Source organism: Mya arenaria, chromosome 3 (genome assembly GCF_026914265.1).
Source record: "Mya arenaria isolate MELC-2E11 chromosome 3, ASM2691426v1".
Taxonomy (NCBI): Eukaryota; Metazoa; Mollusca; class Bivalvia; order Myida; family Myidae; genus Mya; species Mya arenaria.
Genome location: NC_069124.1, coordinates 70,207,848 through 70,231,754, shown reverse-complemented (window position 1 = coordinate 70,231,754; position 23,907 = coordinate 70,207,848). Strand labels below are relative to the sequence as shown.

The following is a 23,907-nucleotide window of genomic DNA, read 5'->3' as shown; positions in this document are numbered from 1 at the left end:
ACGTTTTTCTATCTGCAGTATGATATCAGATCTATATTCAATAGATCTGCATATTGAAAAACAAATGAATATTTCATGGATGAGCTAATAACCATTCCTCCCAACTTGGACATGTCACTGTGTTCTAGAAAAAAATGTATGCAGCAATCAGAAAGAATTCATTTGGTAGAAAATGGGATAATTTAGACATATCTCAATTTTCCAACAACTGAATGAAATTGATCATTGTTAGCTTTAATGAATTCCTTTCGGGAAGGCACAATGTTTTGCATAAAGAAACACTCATTTCCCTAAGCATTGTATTGTATTGCAGATGGAACTAATTTTTTGTGTGTTACATGACCAATATCCAAAAGTAGAATTGTTATATAATAATCAAAATTACATCACAATTGAACCTTTTTTATAAAAATATTTTTGCATAAATACTCTACATTTTCTGGAATTGTGTCCACTATGATACCATGGTTTTACCAGTTTTGTGCACCAGCTTGTCAGGAAAGGCTGTCCCATTTCTGCCAGAAGCAACATATGCAGGTGACAGGCAATGCCAACTGTTAAAATGTTACACCACAACTAATAGTTACAGAATCTGTCATTTATTCAGCTTCAAACTCATTCTTTTCACATTCAATAAAAGACAGACTTTTCCTGTTAAGTGTGGCCTCATGCTGATCATGTTTGACATTTTGTGTTGTGGGCAAAAAAGACTATAAATTTATAGGAAGCTCATTTTTGAAGTGACAAAACATGCTGCTATTTGAGGTAATTGTTTCTTCAGAAAGACCTTGTCTGAAGAAAAACTTCATATTTAGGAAATCTTCTGTTTCAAATGTTAAGGCCATTAGTATGCTAAAAGGATTGAACTACCCACACATTAAAATATGATTAAAGTATTCTGATTTAATTAAGTGTGATATTCTCCTGTTTGCAAATGAACTAAGCAAAGTATGCTCATCAATCAGTATCATAATGCCATTTGCACTGAAGAAACAGTCAATTTGTCTGCCAGAACCTCATTTGGCAGTCAGTTTCCACTCTATGAAATCGTGCAGTGTGTTTGAGGGTAATTTAAAGCTACAATTTAATTGGCTGGTTGGAGTGGAACGAAAACTGAAATGAAAAATGTAAATAAATAAGTGTATGAAGCAGATTTACATGTAGGTGAAAATTGCTAGAAAATATATAAAGTTTATTACAACATTTTCTAGCAAATGTTATGTGGGATGAGCAGTGCTTGGAGATGAACATTTAAGTTGACAAGCTCCATTACGATACACACTATTGATATCCTTTAGGGTGGTTCTCATGAGTAATATATAATGCAAACAACCATATTATAGAAATAATGGCTGGGACAAATATTTGTTATTGTTTAAAGAGATATTTATCTCCCAGAGATTGTTAAGACTGTATTGTGAATATATGTTAACCCTTTTCTATATCCATGTATGTTTGTAGTCATCCATATCCAAACTTTCCAGTTGTTATATTTGCCCTGTTATAGTGGAACATGCCTGTGATGAACATTGTATTACCCTGTATGAAATCATACTTGTACATGTCACATATATCTACATGTATGTTTGTATTGTTTTTTGCTGCAAGGTCCCTCCATAGGAGGTTCATCTGGTTCCCTTCATCAGTCACCTTCAGTGGGAAACTCCCTAGCTTCCATTACAGGTAACCGGCGCACAACCAATGCACACGCAGTATTGTGGTTTTTGTATCTGATGCACACATATTATATTTTAAGATTAAGTTGTATTTCTTCTTTCCTGAAGTTTCTTTTTCCTCAGTTTAGGTTATTTTTTATTCCTGTTTGTTAAATCCTTCTTTTCCTTTCAGTGAATTGTCATTTGAATTATGCATGCTGACGTGATTTATTCTTAGTGCAGTTTTATTTAGATAAAGTCACTATAATGGTGTAGGAAATTGGATTGCAGCAGCAAATATATTACCTTGAAAAAATCCAATTTCATGTGCTCATGTTTCATTTACACCAGTCCTTTATTATTTATAATGTATATCGGACCTCTCCAAGGTGTTGTTTTCATATACATGTACAGTTGCTGTTCCTGATTGATGTTTGTTTGCCTTTGAATTTGTTTTAAATGATCATTTGTAGCTTGTCTGTTTTTTGAAAATAGTTGGTCGATGTATTGTCATAGTCTTTGTGTCTTTGGAGGAGGCGACGACATCCTAATGCAAAAACTTGACGATTTGCAATAACTTTAAAACATACAATAGTATGAATTAAAACTTGGTAAACATGTTGCCAGAGCTAATACACACATTTGTAGCGAGGTTCATGATTTAATTTTTTTTACGAATTATGCCCCTTTTTCAACAGAAAAAATCACAACAGATGAGCTTTGATCATTCTTGAAATGCTTTCATTTTCTTGAGTATCTATGTTCTTGAATGTAATAAATGTATTAATGGACTTTCTTTGCAGATTTTTTTACTGCTGTTGCATATAAAATTTTAACAGGTGATGTGAGTGTATAGTTTCTGTTTTTAAAAAACATGATAACTGATGTGGCCAACTTTTTTCAAAACGAAAAAAGTGGATATGATTACCTATGTGTACCAGAGAGCAAGATTGTGTCACCTACTTCTTTCTCAAAGAAGTAATTCTACCAGCATCAATCACGTTGACATCTTTGCCTTCTTTACTGGTACGCCCATGGAAATTTAGTGTCTGTAGGGATTTTTTTTTCATGAGAAAGTTGTATGTTTAAAACAGTTAACAATCTGTCCTTTTTAAGTACTTTTGAATGACAAAGATTTGTGCCCTTGGCCTTTTGTTTGCAAAGGCATTTTTTAAGAGTTTTTTAAACATTATGTGTCAGCTATTGATAAGAAATCATAGGCCCTCGTATTTTTTTGTAAAAAGGACCATATTAATGTTTGTATATTATCATCTGTATTCCGTATGCAACAAAATAACTGTTTTTGTAAGTATCAGCATTCATTTTATTTATTAAATTTTAAAGATGTTTCCTTTTGTGTCAATTCTAACATAACAAAGTTGTGTTATTTTTTGAGAAAATGTTCACATAATTTGAACTATAGAGTGTATATGAAATTTGGCTATTGAAATGAATGAAAGAATATTGTTTGTAAGATTATATTGTGAAGCTAGATGGTCTGCCCTGAAGTTCAGAAATCAGGTCAATAATGTAAATTCAGCATGGTTTTTCATACTCTGAATGTAAAATTACACTTACATTGAAAATGTCAAACCTGGAGTCTGGAAACTAGTAGGGAAAATGCGCTCTAAACAATACTATATTGGCATTAGCATTTGTAAGAAAAAAACAACCTACATGTAAGAAAAAAACAGCAGAAATTCTGTAGTGTATGTTTTTTGGTGTTATATAGTTTGAAGGATTGGTTAAAGAGCATTACTAAGTTGCATGTCCATTAACTGCCTGTCTGTTGCTGTTGATGCTTTCAAGTGCAGGAAATCATGATTCCTGGCTACATAAAGCTCCAAGTACTCACCATTGATTGATTTTCCCAACATTTGGGATGACATCAGTGTTTATGGTGTAGTTTTATGGATATTAAAGGAATTCCCAAGCTGTTGTTTTTTAAGCATTTTATGGTGGTGTTTCATTGATTGGTGTCTTGACCAAATTAAGAACCGCTTCATCAGTGCCTTTGTGTGAATTATATTGTCCATGATGGAAATCAAAGGATGGTTGCCAATATCTTACTTATCTCAGCTTTTCTTATATGTCTTGACAAATAGATATTTACTGTTTCCTGGATGAGCTCAAAGCTGGGGGAAACTATTAAGTGTAAAAGTGAAAACAGCTTACTAACTTTTATTTACGTTATTATTATACCCCGAACAAACAGAATAGGCACTGGTGGGTTTGTCCATTTCCATTTTCCTTGTCCAGAGCATATTAAACTTCAGACAATGATTGAACATCAGAACAGAAAGTGCAGTGTACAGGAACCATGACTCTATTTTAGCTAATAAGAGTTATTGCCTTCTGTTATTTTTTCTTGAACGGATCATAACTTGAAAACTAGCAGATTGAATCTAACAAAACTTCATACAATGTTGAAGCACAAGTAAAGAAAGTGCAGTGTATAAGCACAATAACTCTTTACAAATTACAGAGTTATTGCCCTTTGTTGTAAAACTTTTGTCCAGTCAATAATTATGGAATTTATTAAAACAGCATAATACAAATATTGGAAGTGCAGTGAACAAGAATCATAACTTTATTTTAACAAATAACATACTCATTGGCATTTAATTGTTACTTTTTTATTTTTTTCTTGTACGTAGCATAAATTTAAAACTAAAGGATGGAATTAAGTAAACCTTCATTCAGTGATAAAGTGCAATGAGAGGAAGTGCAGTGTACAAGAAGCATACCTCTTTTTAGCTTAAAACAGAGTCATTGCCCTTGTTACTTTTTCTTGGCTGCAGCATAGCATCAAAGCTACGGGATGAAATTTAATGAAACTGCATACAATGATAAAGTACAATGAAAAGAAGTGCTGTGTACAAGAGCCATAACTATAGTCTACCTTATTACAGAGTTAATGCCCTTTGCTACTTTTTCTTTTCTGAATCATAACTTCAAAACTACTTGATGGAATTCAATAAAACTTCATACAATGATAGAAAATAATGAGTGTAAATGCTGTATGCAAAATCCATAACTCTTTTCTAGCCTTTACAGAGTAATTGCCCTTTGTTACTTTTTCTTGTTGGGAGCATAACTTCAAAACTACGGGATGAAATTTAATGAAAGTGCATACAATGATATAGCACATTGAAAGAAAGAGTACAAAAACATAACTCTAATCTACCTTATTACATAGTTATTACCCTTTGTTAGCTTGACTGTTTGAAGAATAAGGAAGCTTTACTACTCTCCCTGGCATCAGCATCTGCGTCTGCTTCCGGTTTAAGTATAAGGACAAGTTGGCATTTTCACTTATAACTCCAATACCCTTCATTCAATTCAACTAATATGTCAAAAAGTTGTTCAGGACCATCACTACATAAGGTTACATAACTCCATATTATGCTTAATACAAAGTATGGCCCCTGATCGACTTAGGAACTTAGGTTAAAGTTTAAGGGCACATTGTGTCTAGTTAAAGTTTTAGGACAAGTTGGAATTTTAACAAATAACTTCAATAAATTTTTTAAATGTCTGCTTCTTTTCTACAATATTAGGTTTCTGACCAAATTCTAGAGAAATAAATTGAAGAGGTGTTCAAAGGGACAAACCTCATCAATTGATCAATTGATTTAGTTGTACTATCAGTAAAAAAGCGGTTACAATTAACATCACTCAAGTGAGCACAAATAAATGTACCCGGTAGTTCATTATTATGCCCCCGAAGGTGGGCATATTAAAATCGCACCGTCCGTCCGTCCGGCTCTGTAACTTTCCCTTGTATGGACAGATTTTAAAATAACTTGCCACATGTGTTCCACATACAAAGACAACGAGTGGCGTGCAAGACTCGTGTCCCTACCTCAAAGGTCAAGGTCACACTTAGTGTTTATTCACAATGGAGTGCTGCATATAAGGACATAGAGTATAGGTTGTCGTGTCCGGGCTGTAACTTTCTCTTGTATGGACAGATTTTAAAATAACTTGCCACATGTGTTCCACAAACCAAGACGACGTGTCGCGTGCAATACCCGTGTCCCTGCCTCAAAGGTCAAGGTCACACATAGTTTTTATTCACAATGGAGTGCTGCATATAAGGACATAGAGTATAGGTTGTCGTGTCCGGGCTGTAACTTTCTCTTGTATGGACAGATTTTAAAATAACTTGCCACATGTGTTCAACATACCAAGACGACGTGTCGCGTGCAAGACCCGTGTCCCTACCTCAAAGGTCAAGGTCACACTTAGTGTTTTTTCACAATGGAGTGCTGCATATAAGGACATAGAGTATAGGTTGTCGTGTCAGGGCTGTTACTTTCCCTTGTATGGACAGATTTTAAAATCACTTGCTACATGTGTTCCACATACGAAGACGACGTGTCGTGTGCAAGACCCATGTCCCTACCTCTAAGGTGAAAGATACACTAAGTGTTTATTCACAAGGTAATTCTGAATATAAGGACATAACAGTGTAGGTTGTCAAGTATGGGTGGTATTTTTTTATGTTCAGAGGCAATTTAAAATAACTTGCCATATGTATTTGACACGTAAAGGCAAGATCAACTTTTCATGTACTGACCTTGTTCTTAGGTCAATGTCACATTCGGGGGCATTCGTCACATACTGTGACAGCTCTTGTTTTTAAGTTTGCAATTGTATGATAGATCTTACAAATGATTATATTTTCAAATAATATTAAATAAACATGCATGTGAATTGGCACACTGTCCATGTGTGAAAGTGTATAACTCACTTCTGTCTTTCTATGGTACCATACCAAAAGTTAAAACTGTTCTGGGGAATAGTGGGGACTTTGACTTTCAGTCCAGCAAAGATCAGGTAAATCTCCGTCCTGCGGGAACGAGCTGTTGGTAAAATCCCCACCAAATGCCCCGCACCCCAGGGACCCTAGGTAAGGCCCATTTCAAGCTATTTTTGGCGCCAAGACAAAACCACCGCATTCTCCGAGCACTGTGGGGCCACCTGAAAGGTAAAAACACGGCCCCTTTCCCTGGCTATCCCCAGTGTTGACATGTTGAGAACATTTATATACAAATACACAGATGTTGCTCTTACAATTTGCGAAGATGACAAATACTTTGAGGGCTTTGAGGAGAGCGACATGGGGATTGTTATTAGTGTTATTTGAAAATATTTTTATTTTTTATGTTCATGTGCTTGCCATTTTCTCTATTCAATAAAATTCGTCAAAACAGTGGCTGCCAATTTCAACAGTTTATCACTGTCTCCGGTATATGGTATTAAGTTTTTTTCACATATTTTTTTGCTGCATCCTATCTTTGTTTGCGTCCTATACACAATATAACATGGTATGATAAATTTGAAAAAATCTCCCAACCCATTGGACAAAATATCATTTATAAGCTAATTTCGGAAAAACTCTTAAAGTCTTACACTTGAAAAAAAAAATCAAGCAAACAGTGTCACCTTTTTAGCTCACCTGTCACTTGACAAGGTGAGCTTTTGTGATCGCCTTTTGTCCGGCGTCCGTCGTGCGTCAACAATTTACTTAAAAGACATCTCCTCCTTAACCGCTGGGCCAATATTAATAAAACTTCATAGGGATGTTCCTTGGGTGGTCTTCTATCAAAGTTGTCCAAAGAATTCAATTCCATGCAGAAGGAAAAACTTTAAAAATCTTATTCTCCCAAACCACAAGGCTTAGGCCGTTGATATATGGTAGGTAGGATCACCAAATGGTCCTCTACCAAAATTGTTCAAATTATGGCCCTTGGGTCAAAATTGGCCCCGCCCCGGGGGGTCATGGGTTTTCTCTATATGTTTATAGTGAAAACTTCAAAAATCTTCTCCTCTGAACTTACTTGGACTAGAGCTTAGATATTTGGCGTGATTCATCGTCTAGTGGACCTTTACAAAGATTGTTCAAATTATGGCCTTGGGGTCAAAAATAGCCCCGCCCGGGGGGGTCATGGGTTTTCTCTATATGTTTATAGTGAAAACTTCAAAAATCTTCTCCTTTGAACTTACTTGGACTAGAGCTTAGATATTTGGCATGATTCATCGTCTAGTGGACCTCTACAAAGATTGTTCAAATTATGGCCTTGGGGTCAAAATTGGCCCCGCCCCGGGGGGTCATGGGTATACTTGATATGTTTATAGTAAAAAAAATCAAAAATCTCCTCTGAACTTACGTTGCTTAGAGCTTAGATATTTGGCATGATTCATCGTCTAGTGGACCTCTACAAAGATTGTTCAAATTATGGCCTTGGGGTCAAAATTGGCCCCGCCCCGGGGGGTTAGGGTATTCTCTATACGTTTATAGTTAAAACTTCAAAAATCTTCTCCTCTGAACTTACTTGGACTAGAGCTTAGATATTTGGCATGATTCATCATCTAGTGGACCTCTACAAAGATTGTTCAAATTATGGCCTTGGGGTCAAAATTGGCCCCGCCCCCTTGGGGGGTCATGGGTTTTCTCTATATGTTTATAGTGAAAACTTCAAAAATCATCTCCTCTGAACTTACATGGCTTAGAGCTAAGATATTTGGCATGATTCATCGTCTAGTGGACCTCTACAAAGTTTGTTCAAATTATGGCCCTGGGGTCAAAATTGGCCACACCCCGATGCTGATGGGTTTTCTCTATATGTGTTATAGTGAAAACTTAAAAAATCTTCTCTGAACTCACAAAGACAAGTAACGTCTTAATTTAAACTGGATAACATATTTAGTACACATACCAATTTTCAATATGGGCCACATACAACAATTAATAACAAATATACATATATAGATACACACGTAAAATCAAGTAGTGACAAGAGCTTAGATATTTGGCATGATATATCATCTAGTTGACTTGTACCAATATTGTTCAATCTTTGGCCCTGGGGTCAAAAAATGGCCCCACCCGGGCAGTCATGGGTTTCCTTATATATGTATATGATGAAAACTTAAAAAATCTTCTTCTCCGAAACCAAAAGGCGAAGGCCTTAGATATTTGGTATGAAGCATCGTTTATCGGACCACTATTGTTCAAACTTTAGCCCTGGGGTCAAAATTGGCCACGCCCCGTGTTCATAGGCTTAGGTTTTCAATATTTGTATATAATGGAAGAATGTGCAATATATGACAGGTGAGCGATTCAGGGCCATTTGGCCCTCTTGTTAAATTGTTTATACTGCTTTACTACAAGAAAGCAACAGTTACAGCAAAACCACTGGGATGTAGAGCAAATATCCATTACAGGGAAGTTGGCAGTGAATTTTCACCAAGTGTTGTTTATATGGAAGCAAATCAATTTGTCTCCAGAGAATAGGTCTATGGTTAGAGATATCTGTTTGTGTAGTTATTTCATAGTTGGCTGCAGCCAGAACTGAAGCCTGAAAGATCCCATTCATTTTCATTGTCATTGATTAATGAATAAACGCTTAATAGGTCAGATTATTCAATATGCCCTTTTACAGTATGGATGCAGTTTGATTTTGTTGATTGAATGGAAAGAGAATGAACTGTCCGTTCTTTTTGGATCTGATGATAATGAATGTAGGCCAGCAAGTTTTTTATCCATATAACTGCATAATAATGGCCTCAGAGTTTTTCATGTGCAATGGCCGGAATTACTTTAAGATCAAGCATCTCAACTATCTGGTATTGGAAGGTTGGAGGTATTGGGTTTTGACTTAATCTCTGCCATTAAGATGTTCCATGAAACTTTCCCTGAATGATGTGCACCCTTTATAATTATGTACCCACTGCCCCCACCTCTGGATAAAGAGCCTCTTTGTAGTGCAAAAATTGCATCAACTACATATACATATGAAGATATCATATTAAATGGCTTTGAAAGCAGTGTATTATCTTTGGTTGTAAAACATCTGTTTAAGGATATAAAACGTCCGGAATATAAATCTCAATAAAGGCAAATTTGCTTATCATTAATGAAAGGAAAAGCCAGTGAGATGAAAAAAGGTCTAAACGCATCATCCATCTGATTGAATTTAATCAGGAATGTTGTTTCACAGAAATCTGATAAATGTTGATGAAAATCAATCCTTCTTTATCAGCTTTTCTTTTTCTTTTGCCTTTCAGCTTTCAGAAGCCAAAAGCATGTTTAAGTTTAGATATTTTGTCCTACAAAGTATACACTACCCGCAACCAATGCTTTTTGCAGATATTGATAAACGCAGCGATTTATCCTTACCGTGTAAACGTTATGTTTTTAAACCATTTTCGCTAAACCCTGCAATATAAGCATATTGAACACCGCATTCATTTTTAGCGCGACTATTCAAAGAATGAGGAGGGCTATACTACTCACGCAAGCATCGGTATCGGTAAGCACCTTTAGGTCATTATCTAAATGCATCATGTATTGCATTGAAACTTAAGATATGTATTCCCAACTATCCAACCTACTTATTTGATCAAGTAAAATAACACTAATTTGAATATAATTAAATTATTGCCCTTTATTATTTGACTTAGATATTCTGGTTAAGGTTTTCCATGTAGGCACACATAGTTAAAATCCCAGTAACTACTTGATGTATTGCATTGAGACTTTATACAATGGTACTCAACTTTTGAATCAACTTAAATGACCAAGTTTTATAACTCTATGTTGCATAAAATGCAAGTTATGGCCCTTTATTTTTCAACTTTAAAATTGTTGCTAAGGTTTTGCAAGTAACCACATTTTAGTCAATATCTCAGTTAATACATCATGTGTTGCAATGAATCTTTAGACAAGTGTTCCCAACTATCTAACTTACTTTCTTTATCAAGTAAGATAACTCTATCTTGAATATAATGCAAACTATTGCCCTTTATTATTCGACTTAGAAATTCTGGTTAAGGTTTTGCATGTAAGCACTCACAGGTTAATTTCTCAGCAACTACTTGATGTATTGTTTTGAGACTTTATACAACATTACTCAACCATTCATCCTACTTGTATAACCAAGTTATATAACTCTATTTTGCATGTAATGCTAATTATGGCCCTTTATTTTTCAATTTAGAAATTCTGTGTAATGTTTTGCATGCAAGCACATATAAGTCAATAACTCAGCAACTACTTGATGTATTGCATTGAAACTTTGAACAATCAAGTATGATAACTTTTTCTCCCACCTCAGATAAGTAGATCCAATAATTTAACCATGCTACAAAGTCTAATCTTGCCCACGGGCGAAGATGAAATGCTCATATGGAACTCCTTTTAAATGGTCACCACATTGTAATTACCTCCTTGTTGAAGACTCATCTTTAGCATCACGAAAATCTTGTCTTGTGGCATTATTTAGAACGCTAATTAATCATTTCTCGCTTCAAATATGTCACCATAAAACAGTTTTCACGCACCTTTCAATAAATAATGCTTCACTCTCCTCAGAACTATTTAAAGACTGATTTGACTGTTAACATAATCTGAATCACTGCGCGCATATCCATGACAACCATGAATTATCACATATCCATACGCAATTATTTTCAATAAGCACAAAAGAGTTCCAGCAAAAAATACATTTTTACTTAATTTTGTTTAACTGAGTTGGAGTTAAAGCATCTACCATAGCCGCTCGTGTAAGATAGGTTCATCCCAACCCTCACGCAGGTAAACGTTGTTTCCGCAAAACATCCTAAGCACGGGTCGGAATGAACCTATCTAACACTCAGCCATGGAAGATATTTATAATCTTGCATATAATACAAATTTTGCCCCTTTCTTATTTGACTTAGAAATTCTGGATAAGAGGTTTTGCATTTTATCTTATTTTACAGTGATCCATGCATGTTTCACTAAAACTTTGCAATTCTTATCTTAAAAGCAGCAGAACAGTCCAGCGCACTGTCTCTGTGACAACTCTTGTTATGATTTACCCTGTGCCCCCCCCCCCCCCCCCCCCCCCCCCACACACACACAAACACTTTGAGTAAGTGAGGAAAGTTGGCCTAACTCATTGTGTGTACTGTAGGGAAGGTTATGAAAACATGTTAGAATAGGCCCAAATACTAATGGCTATCTCACAGTCCAATGAGGCCTTTTGGGAGCATTTGTCACGCTTGTGTGACAATGCTTGTTCATACTCAATTACCCCATAAATATATTAACAGTTAACAGATTTCAGTGGTAGATTTATGCTGAGGTAAAACCAGAGACAAACCTATTTCATTCATCATGTCAGGTTTCAGCTTGCTAAAGATTTTTTATTCCAAATGCATCAGATAAACGGAGCACAGTTAATATGCACTGATGAGAGGTTATGCTACAGAACACAAACAAGAACTGTCCGATTCAGCATTTAACACTGCATTTTTATTCACAGATGGGCACATTTTTCACAGTTGGGCCTGTTTTTAACTGTTAGTCAGCCCCCTGGCAGTTCAAACAAATTTCTGGTAGTCATTTGTTTATTTCTAAACTTACTAGATTGTATAGCAGGAACTTGTGGATCGGGTGGAGTTCAAACCATGATTATTGAAATAACTTCGAAACTGCTGAATTAAATGTTTCTGAACATTTGATGCTTTTTTTGCACACAAAAGGCTATATCTGTGATAAATCACCGTTCAAAAGAAGATGTATTGTTTATTCAAGTTACAAGGCTAATGAAACACATGTTTAAATGCAAACAGAACATGACGTTTTATATGGATCCAAGAATAATGTGATCGATTATCTTACTGAAATTACGTAAGAAATAGCATCATAATTGTCTTTTTTCTTGTTCTCGTATATAAACTTTTTTTTATAGTTAAGCACATTTATTCCAATCTATTCTTATATGACTTGTTAAGACTCAGCCAGTAATTTATACTGACCATGTCCTTGATACAGCACATATAACGTATATCTATGACGGTTTGGAATAAGATCTGGCAGTTTGGCTCTGATACTGTCTCTTCCTAAAATGAGTATTTACGCAGAGGGACAGTCAATATTGGTGTTTTCTATATTGCGTGTATCTTCTCATTGCTGGACAGTGGTGCGTATTTACTGCACTATCCATCAGAGTAATTGCGGGCATTAGTTTGTGCTCGTGGTTGGTCTGCTAGCAGTCCAATGTTATGTAGGCATAGGTTTGATTTCAGCCCGATTTCAGCCCAGCCATGCAACATCTCCTTATACTGTGTTCTTTTAAGTCTGCCATTCTCATGAAAAAGATTAATGCATGAAATTTAATACAGAATGCATGTTTCACGGACTCATTTATCATAAACCTGCTATTCACTGATATGATGAGATAGGGACATTGTACTTGTTACAGGAGGAAGTGTTTTTAATGCTATCAGATTAAAGGAACCCAACCCACAACTAAGCTAGATCTCAGATAGCTTCATGATATCATTAATTATGCCCCCCCTTCGAAGAAGAGGGGTATATTGCTTTGCACATGTCGGTCGGTCGGTCCGTCGGTCGGTACGCCGGTCTGTCGGTAGACCAAAGCTTGTCCCAGTGATAACTTAATAATCCCTGGACGTATGGTCACCAAACTTGACATGAAGGTTGGGCATGACCAGTATATGACCCCTATTGATTATAGGGTTCATCGGGTCAAAGGTCAAGGTCACAGTGACCTTTAATGGTAAAAGGATTTTAAAGCTTGTCCGAGTGATAACTCAACAATGCCTTGACCAATGGTCTTCAAACTTGACATGGAGGTTGGGCCTGACCAGTAGATGACCCCTTTTGATTTTAGGGGTCAACAGGTCAAAGGTCAAGGTCACAGTGAGCTTGAATGATAAAGAGTTGTCCGAGTGATAACTTATCGATGCCTGCTAGTGTTGAAACGATTATCGAGTACAATCGATAAATCGTCGCTGGTAATGCTATGTCGGTGACAATCGATAGTGGTTGTCCAAAATTGATGTCGATAATGTTACTTCCGGTAACTACTTTTTTTGTGTTTTGTGGTAAAAGTCAAGTAAATGTCAATTTTTCTTTCAGGTAAATTCTCATTAAGTTCATTTTAACAAGAGAGGTCACTCTCTTGCACAAATGCGGTGAATGCAAACGCTTTTGCTTTAAAATTTAAAATCTCTCCCAAATTACAAATTGTTTAATTTGTTTACATATTTCATAAAACCTTTTTCAATAACCTGTTTCTATGGTGTAGTGGGTCTGGTCTTCCACGGTGCATTCTGTTTTGAGACCTTTTTTGGTATCGTTTGTAATTTACTTATTTACATTTTTTGTGAAAGTTTTAGATATTCTAATGATATTTTCAACATTACAATTGCATGTTAAGCTGGTTCACAAATATTTAATATGCAGTTACATGGATAAAATGATATAAAAACTTACTTGATGCAGTGTGCATCATTTTGCAATTGATGTGCAATTATTCACTGGCATCTGGATCATTGTTTGTCACTTAAATGTTGTTTAAAACCATTTTGGGTACATACAATGAGATAAACAACACATCTGAAGATATTTAGTGTCTTTCATATACAAAAAAGAAACAAGGTATGTAACTCAAACTTACCCGATTTCATGGTAGAGTCCAGTTTTATGCAAATTTCTCAACCAACATAAAAACAATCCATTTTTAAATAAGTGACATGGAAAGAAGAGTCAATTACCTTTAAAATGGTGTGCGATATGTTGGTATATCTATAATGTCTTTAGACAAACAAGCATAATTCAATGTCCAATTCTCGTGTTTTTCTTTAGTCGGAAAGAGTACAGCAAATTCAAATCTTCAATTTTCCCCGTGTAAACAGTACTAATGACAGTCCTATTGAAGTTATTTTATGTTTCAGTGTACAGATAAATTAATTCCATTCCTTAATATCACCATAAGACTAACACCACAGTTTAAGAAACAACCGTATCAGTCTTCAAATTAAATCGTCTTTAAATTTCGTTGGCAGCCTGCCATTTTACCGACAAGCGCCCAGATGATGTCATTGACATGTACATTTAACATCTTTGTACCAGCTTGAATGTGAGCCACACAAGCTTTGATGGGTCAAATACTCTTCTTTGGAGGTTGATCAGAAACATCTGAGCGCTGTCAGGAAAATGGCAGCCTCAAACAAAATTTTAAAGTGGATTTAATTTAAAGACTGATACGGTTGTTTTGTTTTTTCGTTAAATTATTCAAGACAGAAAACGGTTATGGAAATTTACATACTGTTGCAAAAAAGCATGGCTCTAGCATCACACATACTGATTCCAAGTTTAACCATTTAAATGATCATGTATTGATGATATTATGTACAGAGAATGTATTCCTGACTGATATTATGAGCTTTCGATTATTGTCCGATAATAAATCGAAATCCTTGGTCCGATTCGATTTGATTATCGATTGAGTCCAATTTTCAAACACTAATGCCTGCACCCATGGCCATCAAATTTGACTTGGAGGTTTGGCCTGACCAGTAGATGACCGCTATTCGTTTTGGGGGTCATCAGGCCAAAGGTCAAGGTCACAGTGACCTTGAATGATAAAAGGTTGTCTTAGAGAGATAACTTGACAATGCCTTCACCCATGGCCCTCAAACTTGACTTGGAGGTTGGGCCTGACCAGTAGATGACCCCTTTTGATTTTAGGGGTCATTGGGTCAAAGGTCACAGTGACCTTGAACACAAAAAGCTTGTCTGTGTGATAACTTCACTATGCCTGCATCCATGACCCTCAAACTTGACATTTAGGTTTTGGGTGATCAGCTGTTGACTCCTATGGATTTTGAGGTCATGGTCATAACTCATATCCGTCATTAAAATTTCGTCATATTTACTTATTCCCTGCTGCGAAGAGGATACATTTTTATCTGCAAATATCAGTCAGCATCTGAACATGATTAAAAACTGTACCTAATATCCTCACACTTTCAATGGCCATAATCTTAAAACTGCCTCAGAGGCATCCAATGTCAATGACAAATCAGCTGTCATATCGGTCCATGCAAATTTCATTCAATTGTCCAAATAATCCTGACAACATGGCAATCAAGGGGGACTCCTTTTAATGTTGGTATCATTGTATATTTGCTCTTTATTTTAACTGAAATTGAATATAAAATTACCTTCTTTGTAATCTTTGAAAAAAAAAAATCTAGTTTTATACTCTACCTTGTTAACGGCTTTATATATTTTTTTTCTGCATACAAGTCCCTTTCAAATGAAACCGAAAAATGATGGGTTGTCAGGCAACCAAATTCACATGTTTGTGGGTCGGATTTCTAAAGTTTCATGATGCTTTACAATGCGTTTTTATGGAGTTGAGATTTTTTTTGTTTAAGTATAAATTTATTTAATATATTCATTTCATGAACTTTCTGTTCTCTTAATAGAGTACTTTTTAGCCGAGAAGCAATTCCGATTATTTTTTATGAAATGAACCTGAGACATGACATTGTACAAGAAACTAATATTTACTAATTACCATTTTATATTGATGTTATTCAAGAGTTAAAATGTTCAGATTGTCATCATAACAAGAAACAGGATATGTCTGACATACACTCAATATTTTCTGAAATGGCATGCAATCATAAAGGAAATGTTAATATCAACCTCCTGCACAGGTCTTAATTAAATAGTTTTGAACAGGAATCCAGCCATTATTCTCTTTTGCTCTAAATATCATGTTTATGTTTCAGAGCGCTTCAACACGTATGTGGTCCTCAAGCTTCAGAATGTCAAGTCTACCACGATCCTGGTCAAGGGAAACAACCCATGTTGGGAGCAGGACTTCATGTTGTAAGTCAAATGTGTTGTATATGCAAGTTGGTTTCAAGTAACTTGTATAGTAAACTACACCCACTTACAAGGGCATTAACCAGAAACAGGGCTTAAAGCTTATGGCAAAGTTCATGGCAACTGGCCCTTTTTGCCCCTCTAATTGACTTCATAGTTTTATTTTGTATAAGCATCCACCAAAGTTGTGCCCTTGTTTGGTTGGCATCCACCAAAGTGGTGCCCTTGTTTGGTAGGCATCCACCATAGTGGTGCCCTTGTTTGGTTGGCATCCACCAAAGTGGTGCCCTTGTTTGGTGGGCATCCACCATAGTGGTGCCCTTGTTTGGTTGGCATCCACCAAAGTGGTGCCCTTGTTTGGTGGGCATCCACCATAGTAGAGCCCTTGTTTGAAAGGCATCCACCAAAGTTGTGCCTATGTTTGGTAGGCATCCACCTAGCTCGACTACTTCTATCTTAACTTTACTAAACTTTGTGCTGATTCCTTACATAAGATTGGTATCCATTTCATTTACTGTATTATACTATGTATAGGACGCTAGCATAGATAGGACACAGGCAAAATATTTGGTGAAAAAAATGAGTAAAAACCCTTAATATATAAGATAGGACGCAGATAAATGATAAATGTCAAAATCAAGTAGATTTAAGCATTCAGAGATTTTTTTAAATCATGTGTCATTGTTGGCAATAAAGGGTATTGAGGATGTTTTCAAGGACAATTGTGTGCATTAGCATTCCTTGTCTTAGACCTTTTGTTGCCTGGACCTTCTTGTCAGAGTTCATCTCTTTTTTTTGTTACTATTGTATAATTCTAGTGTAAAGATGGTGGGAGTAAGCTTATGCATTTTTTTTTATCTTTGATAAAGTGTGTTTAGTCTCCATTTCTAATTCAATTGGCACAGCAGTAAGCTGTTTATCCCTGTTTCTATGTTTTTAGTTGAGACTTACGGTAGAAGTGATAGAATTGCCAGGAAAATAAAATGCCACACTGAGACACATACACCCACACAAGGGGCGTACGGATTTATTTCTATTTATTTACATTGCATTGTGCGTTATATTTTTTTTTGGTAATGACTGACAGTAGGACAAATCATTAGTGTGACTCTAAAAGAAAATGTGAAGTGTATTAAATTAAACAGTCCTAGTGCAAGAAGTGTTGCCAAGGGATTTAACACCTGCCAGACCCAAGTATTGCTTGCCATGATAATGTCGCAACAGGATTTGTTCATGCACTTTCAATTTTAGACTGGATTTAAGCAAAGGAAAATGACTGATTACTTTAAAAAGTGAATTTGTTAATGTTGTTGTGTTGACTGGTGTTTGGTGTGTTTTTTTGTTTCTGTTATGCTTAATCTTTTATCTACTGCATTCCATTTATAATTCTGCAATACAGTTATTTTATCTACATTTGTATTTAAATTTGTTTAATGACATTGGTAGTGATGATGGTGTGAGGTGTTGTTAAGATATATAATTGACCTCTGTTTAAACAAAGCCTAAGTGGTGGAAATTTCGAACCTGGACTAAGTGGCCACCTGGCTTAAGCAGCCACTTGGACCTTTTCCCAAAGGTGGCCTCTTAATACAGGTTTGACTGTAGGTTGTTGTATTTTTTTGCAATAGGTTTGTTAATGCAACCATGAAACTTAGCACATGTTCAGCCACTATCAAAGCTATAATGAAGTCAAAGCAAAGTATTTCTGCCTGATACTGCCCTGCTTTGTTATCTCAGTCAGCATGTTGTGTTTCAAGCGTATGAACTACTACTGCATTCTTGAGAGTGTCACCAGGGCATCGGTGCGACTCAACCACTTTGTTTCTCATAATGTGAGCAGTCTCGTTCGTTGCTTCTTTTCTTCTATAGTGGTGGCACCTAGAGATAACTCTTCCACGAAAGCTGTTAGCCGTTTTGCAGAGTAATCGAACATAAAACTTATGTCCTGGACATCATTTTTCGAACACATGGAATATTGGAGCTGTGAACCAACACAAGATTCAAGCAATATGCTTTACAGCGTACAAAATAAGCCTTAAGTGATCTTTCACGAATAAAATCCTGAACTCCTCGATGTTTCCCTGACATGGTTGATGCCCCATTGTTTCACTGGGCTTGAACTATTAGGACATCAAAGTCCGCTTCCTGTAGAAATGACACAACTATTGGCTCAAACTAATTCCCTTGACAGAGGCACACTGAACAAAGCTAAAAAATTCCTCCCTTACTGTACACTTTTTAACAACAAATCTGACACAGAGTGACAACTGTTATTTAGTTGATTTTTCGGTAGTTAATCTACAATCATTGTAAAGTTTGGTCAGTTCTAACAGTCGCTGAGAATCTTTTTTCCTTGACCTGTTCAGAGCAAATTTTAATGAGTTTGTTTTGGATGTCAAGAGAAAATGTACATGCATTTATATAGTGTGTTCTAGCTATGTTTTCCAACATAATTTTATTATTTAGTGAAAATGCAGTAAGCATTGCAAAGAATTTACTAGTTTCCTCTGTATGCCCTTGAAGTAGTATGTTTTGCTTTGCACATAGAACTATTATTTCAACTATTCTGTGCAAGATATGTCTGTTGTTACCCACTATTGCCCTAGTGGAGTCTGACAGTTTCTTGTTAAAAGACTCAAATTCTCAAAACTATGTCTTGAAAGCTTTCAGTTCGAGCGGAAGCATTAAAATGACAAGTTTCAATTTAAAGACGTTAAACCAACGATAACGAATTCTTTCAATCGGTCATACCTGATGTAAATGTCTTCTCACTGCCATCAGTCCCTTTAAATAAGCAACATTTCTCGCAATAAGTCACATCCTAAGACTTAAAATACTGCAGCTATTTTTTCTCCAATAGCCATTTACCATTCAGTTTTTGTTGTTTGCCTCCAAATGTCATGTAAAGCAAGATATGTAAGTGTTAAACATTGTAGAGATAATTCTGGAATATTGGATTCCGAAGGACGTACTGACAGACAAAATTTACAAGTCTTAAGCATTGAATTTAAAAACTATGACACAGAAATGCAGTATACTGGTCCAGTATAGCGGAACGGGAATGGGTAGGACAGGCAAGTTGACAAGGTTTCAGCTAGAAGACGCCACTTCGTTTCCTCATCAGTGGCACAGAAGCTAGAACCGCCAATGTCCAGATATGGAGGGTCCTGGTTGGCCATGTCAAGTGGTTACAATTTGAAATGAAGTGCTCAAAAAACTTAATCTGACTTTCTTGGTTGCTTGAAATTAAGTTTGATATACCGCACTACTCTGAACCAGTTCTGAAACCTTTAATTAATATTTTTTTGAAAAAAAAGTGTAAATAGTTTAAATATTTTTATATTCAATGAGTCCGCTGCAGGTAAACATTATACCACTTGCCCCATCATCCTGAATTTTTTATGCATATTAGGCTTTTTCGTTTTTGAGAAAAATGAGTCAGCACATGCCTACGCAGTGCCTAAAGGAAGCTACGCCTCTGTACGCATTAAGCAGACAAAGAGCGATAAACATCATGTTATTACCAGGAAAGGTCATATGCAAGTCCATGCACAAATAGTTCACAGTTTATTCTATCAGTATAAAGGACTTAAGTATTACAATAAGAGTTAGTATTTAATAATATTACTACATTTACTATAGTTTAAAATAATGTCACAAAGAGACAATTGCAGATGCATTTAGCAGACAATTTAGAGAAATTAATTTCATGTTTAATTACAAGGACAGTCATATTTCTGGCAGTTATCAGTCCATACAACAAATAGTTCTCAGTTTAATCCATCAGTTCTAGGACTATAAAGAGTTACTTTGTAAATTGATTTTTTTTTATTATATTATATTTTTTACATTTCCTATAATTTATTCTTGTACCAAGTATACTTGTTCAGTTCTGTTTTTGTCTCTTTGTTTCTCCTAGACTGATTGAGGTAGTACCATAGAGCTAATGGCTTAAAGCAAGGTTTGCCCTTTCATTAGAAGATAGAGACATGCTTTAAAGGGACTAGACACCAGATGGTACATGTGCAAGAAAAAAGAAAACTGTCAAAAACATAAAATTGATATGGTTGTGTACATTATTCCAATTCAAAATTTTGTCCCTCATGTAAATCTGAGTTAATTGAATAAGGGTGTTGGTATATATATATATATATATATATCTGTACTAATAATGTGACTTTCACATGCTTAATATACACACTATAATAGGAGAAACCATCATGCACTATTTTTAAATGGTAAACTCAGCTGAGACAGCAACAAAATATTCTTTTTATCATGTTAATGATGTATTATCAGCCTCATACTAGCTCGTATAGACAGTTCTAGCCTTGTTTTGTGGAAATAATGTATTTGCCGATTTTGGGACCATATGGTGTCATTCCCCTTTAAAGCCTGTAGAAATACTTCGCATCAAAGCCTGCAAAAATTGGGCATTTTTTTCTGACTGGAAGCAAAGCACTTTCATTATGTACAAAACAGTTATTATCTGGTTTGCTGTTTGGCCAAATTTACAATATAATTCAAGGTTATACTGGGAGCTTTTATGTTTTGGCCAGTCACCTTTATTTCTAAGCTATTTGTAACTTTCAAAATATCGTTTCATCATATTTTCTACTTTGTAGCATGCATGAGATGTTCAATTGTGTAATAAACAATACAGAATTAGCATTTGTATGGTTGTGTTAATTAAGTTAATAAATTACAAGTCGACATGTGAATCCCTGAACATTTAGCTTTGCTTGGCCATACTGAATACTGAAGAGTTAAATTAACTTTCTAAAAGGCTTCAATGCAATCGGTTGAAACTCAGCCACTGTTTGCGCTGGAGCTTGGCCTCAGTTTTAGCTGGAAATTAGCTGCAGTTTCAGCTGAAACGCAGCCTCAGTTTGCGCTGGAGCTCGCCCTCTGTTTAAGCTGGTAATCAGCCTTAGTTACAGCGGAAAAGCAGCCTCAGTTTGCGCTGGAGCTTCGCCTCAGTTTAAGCTGGAAATAAACCACAGTTTCAGCTTAAACACAGTCTAAGTTTGTGCTGGAGCTCAGCCGCAGTTTTAGCTGGAAATTAGCTGCAGTTTCAGTTGAAACACAGGAGATCAGCCGCAGATTTAGCTGGAAATTAGCCGCAGTTTCAGCTGAAACACAGGAGATCAGCCACAGTTTAAGCTGGAAATTAGCTGCAGTGTCAGCTGAAACACAGATCGGCTGCAGTTTAAGCTGGAAATTAGCTTCAGTTTCAGCTGAAACGCAGCCTCAGTTTGTGCTGGAGCTCGGCCTCAGTTTTAGCTGGAAATAAGCTGTAGTTTCAGTTGAAACGCAACCTCAGTTGGCCCTGGAGCTTGGCCTCAATTTTAGCTGGAAATTACTGTATTATACTATGTATAGGATACTAGTATACATAGGATGCAGGCATAAATTGGCGAGAAAACAGGTAAATCCCTTGATATAAAAGGTTGGACGCAGCTAAAAAATGTCTAAATCCGAGCCGCAAAATTTGGGTTGGTGAGGTAGTTATAACATATTTTAATGAAAGTAAAACCAATCAATTTGTTTGTATATAATGCGTATTTCGATAACTTTCTTGTGTAGTCTGGTAATTTTCTTCGTATTTCGGTATTTTAACATATTTCGGTAAGTCCACGTTAGTCCAGTATCCGCCATATTTATTTTAACAATTTATTTTTTGGACCGTGAAAATGGCAAAGGTCAATATAAACCATGCGATATTAAATAGCAAACTTATTTGTTTTTCATTATGTTTATTTCATGTCAATTTATACATTAGACACAATAAGCACGAAAAGTAACAGTAGCACAAATAATAGCACAATTAATACAACAGTCTTATTCTGTCATCCCGATGAGGCCTTCGACATCGTTTGATGATGTATCGGTTACAACAATGATATAAATCTTATAGTGTGAGTGAATGTTATAAAAATGTCAACACATTATTACACGGTTGGGAAACAGTGGCTCCAGCTCTTTTAGGAGCTGTGTATAAAAAGCTCTTTTAGGAGCTGTGTATAAAAAAGAGCCAATGACACTTCCGTGCTAGAGCAAAAGAACGGATATCATCGTAAAACGTAAGTATAACTCGTTATTTTATCTAATATCACAATTATGAGGGCTTATTTGAGAAATCGGGAAATGCAGTACCATATAAGTATTTTTAATTTTCACACGTATTTCGGTTATTTTGTAAACATATTGTTTATTGAGTTATAAAACCGATTCTTCCATCAAACACATGCATGTTTACAAACGAAAGTAGAACATTTTCACAAATGTTCAGCTGAATATCACTCTAGAAGCTTACATTTAAGATAAAACCAGTATTATCTAGTGCTTTTATTTTGTCGGGAATAAAACTGACCGCCTGTTTACCGAAATAAGCATATTTATACTCTTTTTCCGGGTTGAGCTGGAGCCAAAAGCCAGGGAGCTCTTTTTTATACACAGCTCCTAAAAGAGCTGGAGCCACTGTTTCGCACTCGTATTAAAACACTGGTAAAGTGCAAACAAACAACCATTCTATGCAATACTTGTTCTATTGATGTTTTTCTATTGACAGGAAGCGGGTGTTTTTCATACCTTCGCACATTTGAAAAGCTTTGACAGTAACAATAATGCTTCTTTGCAGTACACATTCCAGAATTATTGTTTTAAAACAGAAACATACTACAAATTATGTTGTTAAATATCGAAACGTTAAAATCATGAACAACGTTTAAGTAATATTTACCTTAATAATTATCCCGATTTTTCGCTGCCGTTATACTGTGAAATCATTTATATTCGTTGGTTTTCTGAAAATTCACATTTTCGTGGGTACTTGAATTCGTGGTTTTTCATTTTTGAAAAAAAAAAATCCGAAACTTCGATTGTCCTAAATCGTCTGCATAATCTCCACGCGCTGGGCACGTCATTTCCGTCTTCTACGTCACACTGTTTACGAGACACTCGCTTTAGTGGTACAACTTGCCAATTATAGCATATACCCATGTCAATTATCGATTTAATTGGAAATTACGGTCATAAAAGAAGATGGACCCTGATCAAAGATAAAAAAAGGTGAAGCCATTGAATATCAATTAAGAATTTTGCAAACTGTGAAAACACCGAGAAGGTGCGTATTTGAGTACAAACAATCAATGTTATCGATTAAATATTTTATTAAAGAAAAAGAATCGAGTACCGACACTCAACACGCACATCATGTAAACTTGGAGATTTTCATGAACAGCACACGCTACAGCACGTGTTCGTCATTTGGTTAATAAAAACACAATGAAATGATTTGGTTTACTCGTATTATTTGTTAAAGGCAGATATAATATATTACCAAAACAATTATAGTAAGATATACAGTGGGTTCGGTATTTACGCTGTACACTGCGACCTCTGTAAAGAATATACTAGAGTATGTACGTAACAAGGCAATTGAAAAAGAGAATAAAGGGTATATATTTCGTGGGATCTTGAATTCGTGGATCACCCAACCCACGAAAACCACAAACATTAATGCCCCACGAACATTAATGATTTCACAGT

General features: G+C 35.7%; 1 protein-coding gene across 19 annotated transcripts in view; it reads left to right on the top strand.

Moving 5' to 3' along the window:
* LOC128229128 (protein unc-13 homolog B-like) overlaps positions 1-23,907 on the top strand; it is a 105,673-nt gene that overhangs the window by 4,338 nt on the left and 77,428 nt on the right. For 18 of the 19 annotated variants that reach the window (XR_008260036.1, XR_008260035.1, XR_008260037.1 and 15 more), the window contains exons 3-4: positions 1,609-1,683; positions 16,260-16,359. Coding sequence is in view for 14 of the 19 variants with exons in the window: in XM_052940825.1 (XP_052796785.1) it covers positions 1,609-1,683; positions 16,260-16,359 (175 nt within the window). In the remaining 5 variants the exon portion in view is untranslated. The remainder of the gene's footprint in view (positions 1-1,608; positions 1,684-16,259; positions 16,360-23,907) is intronic. The other variant, XM_052940830.1, reaches the window with a different exon arrangement.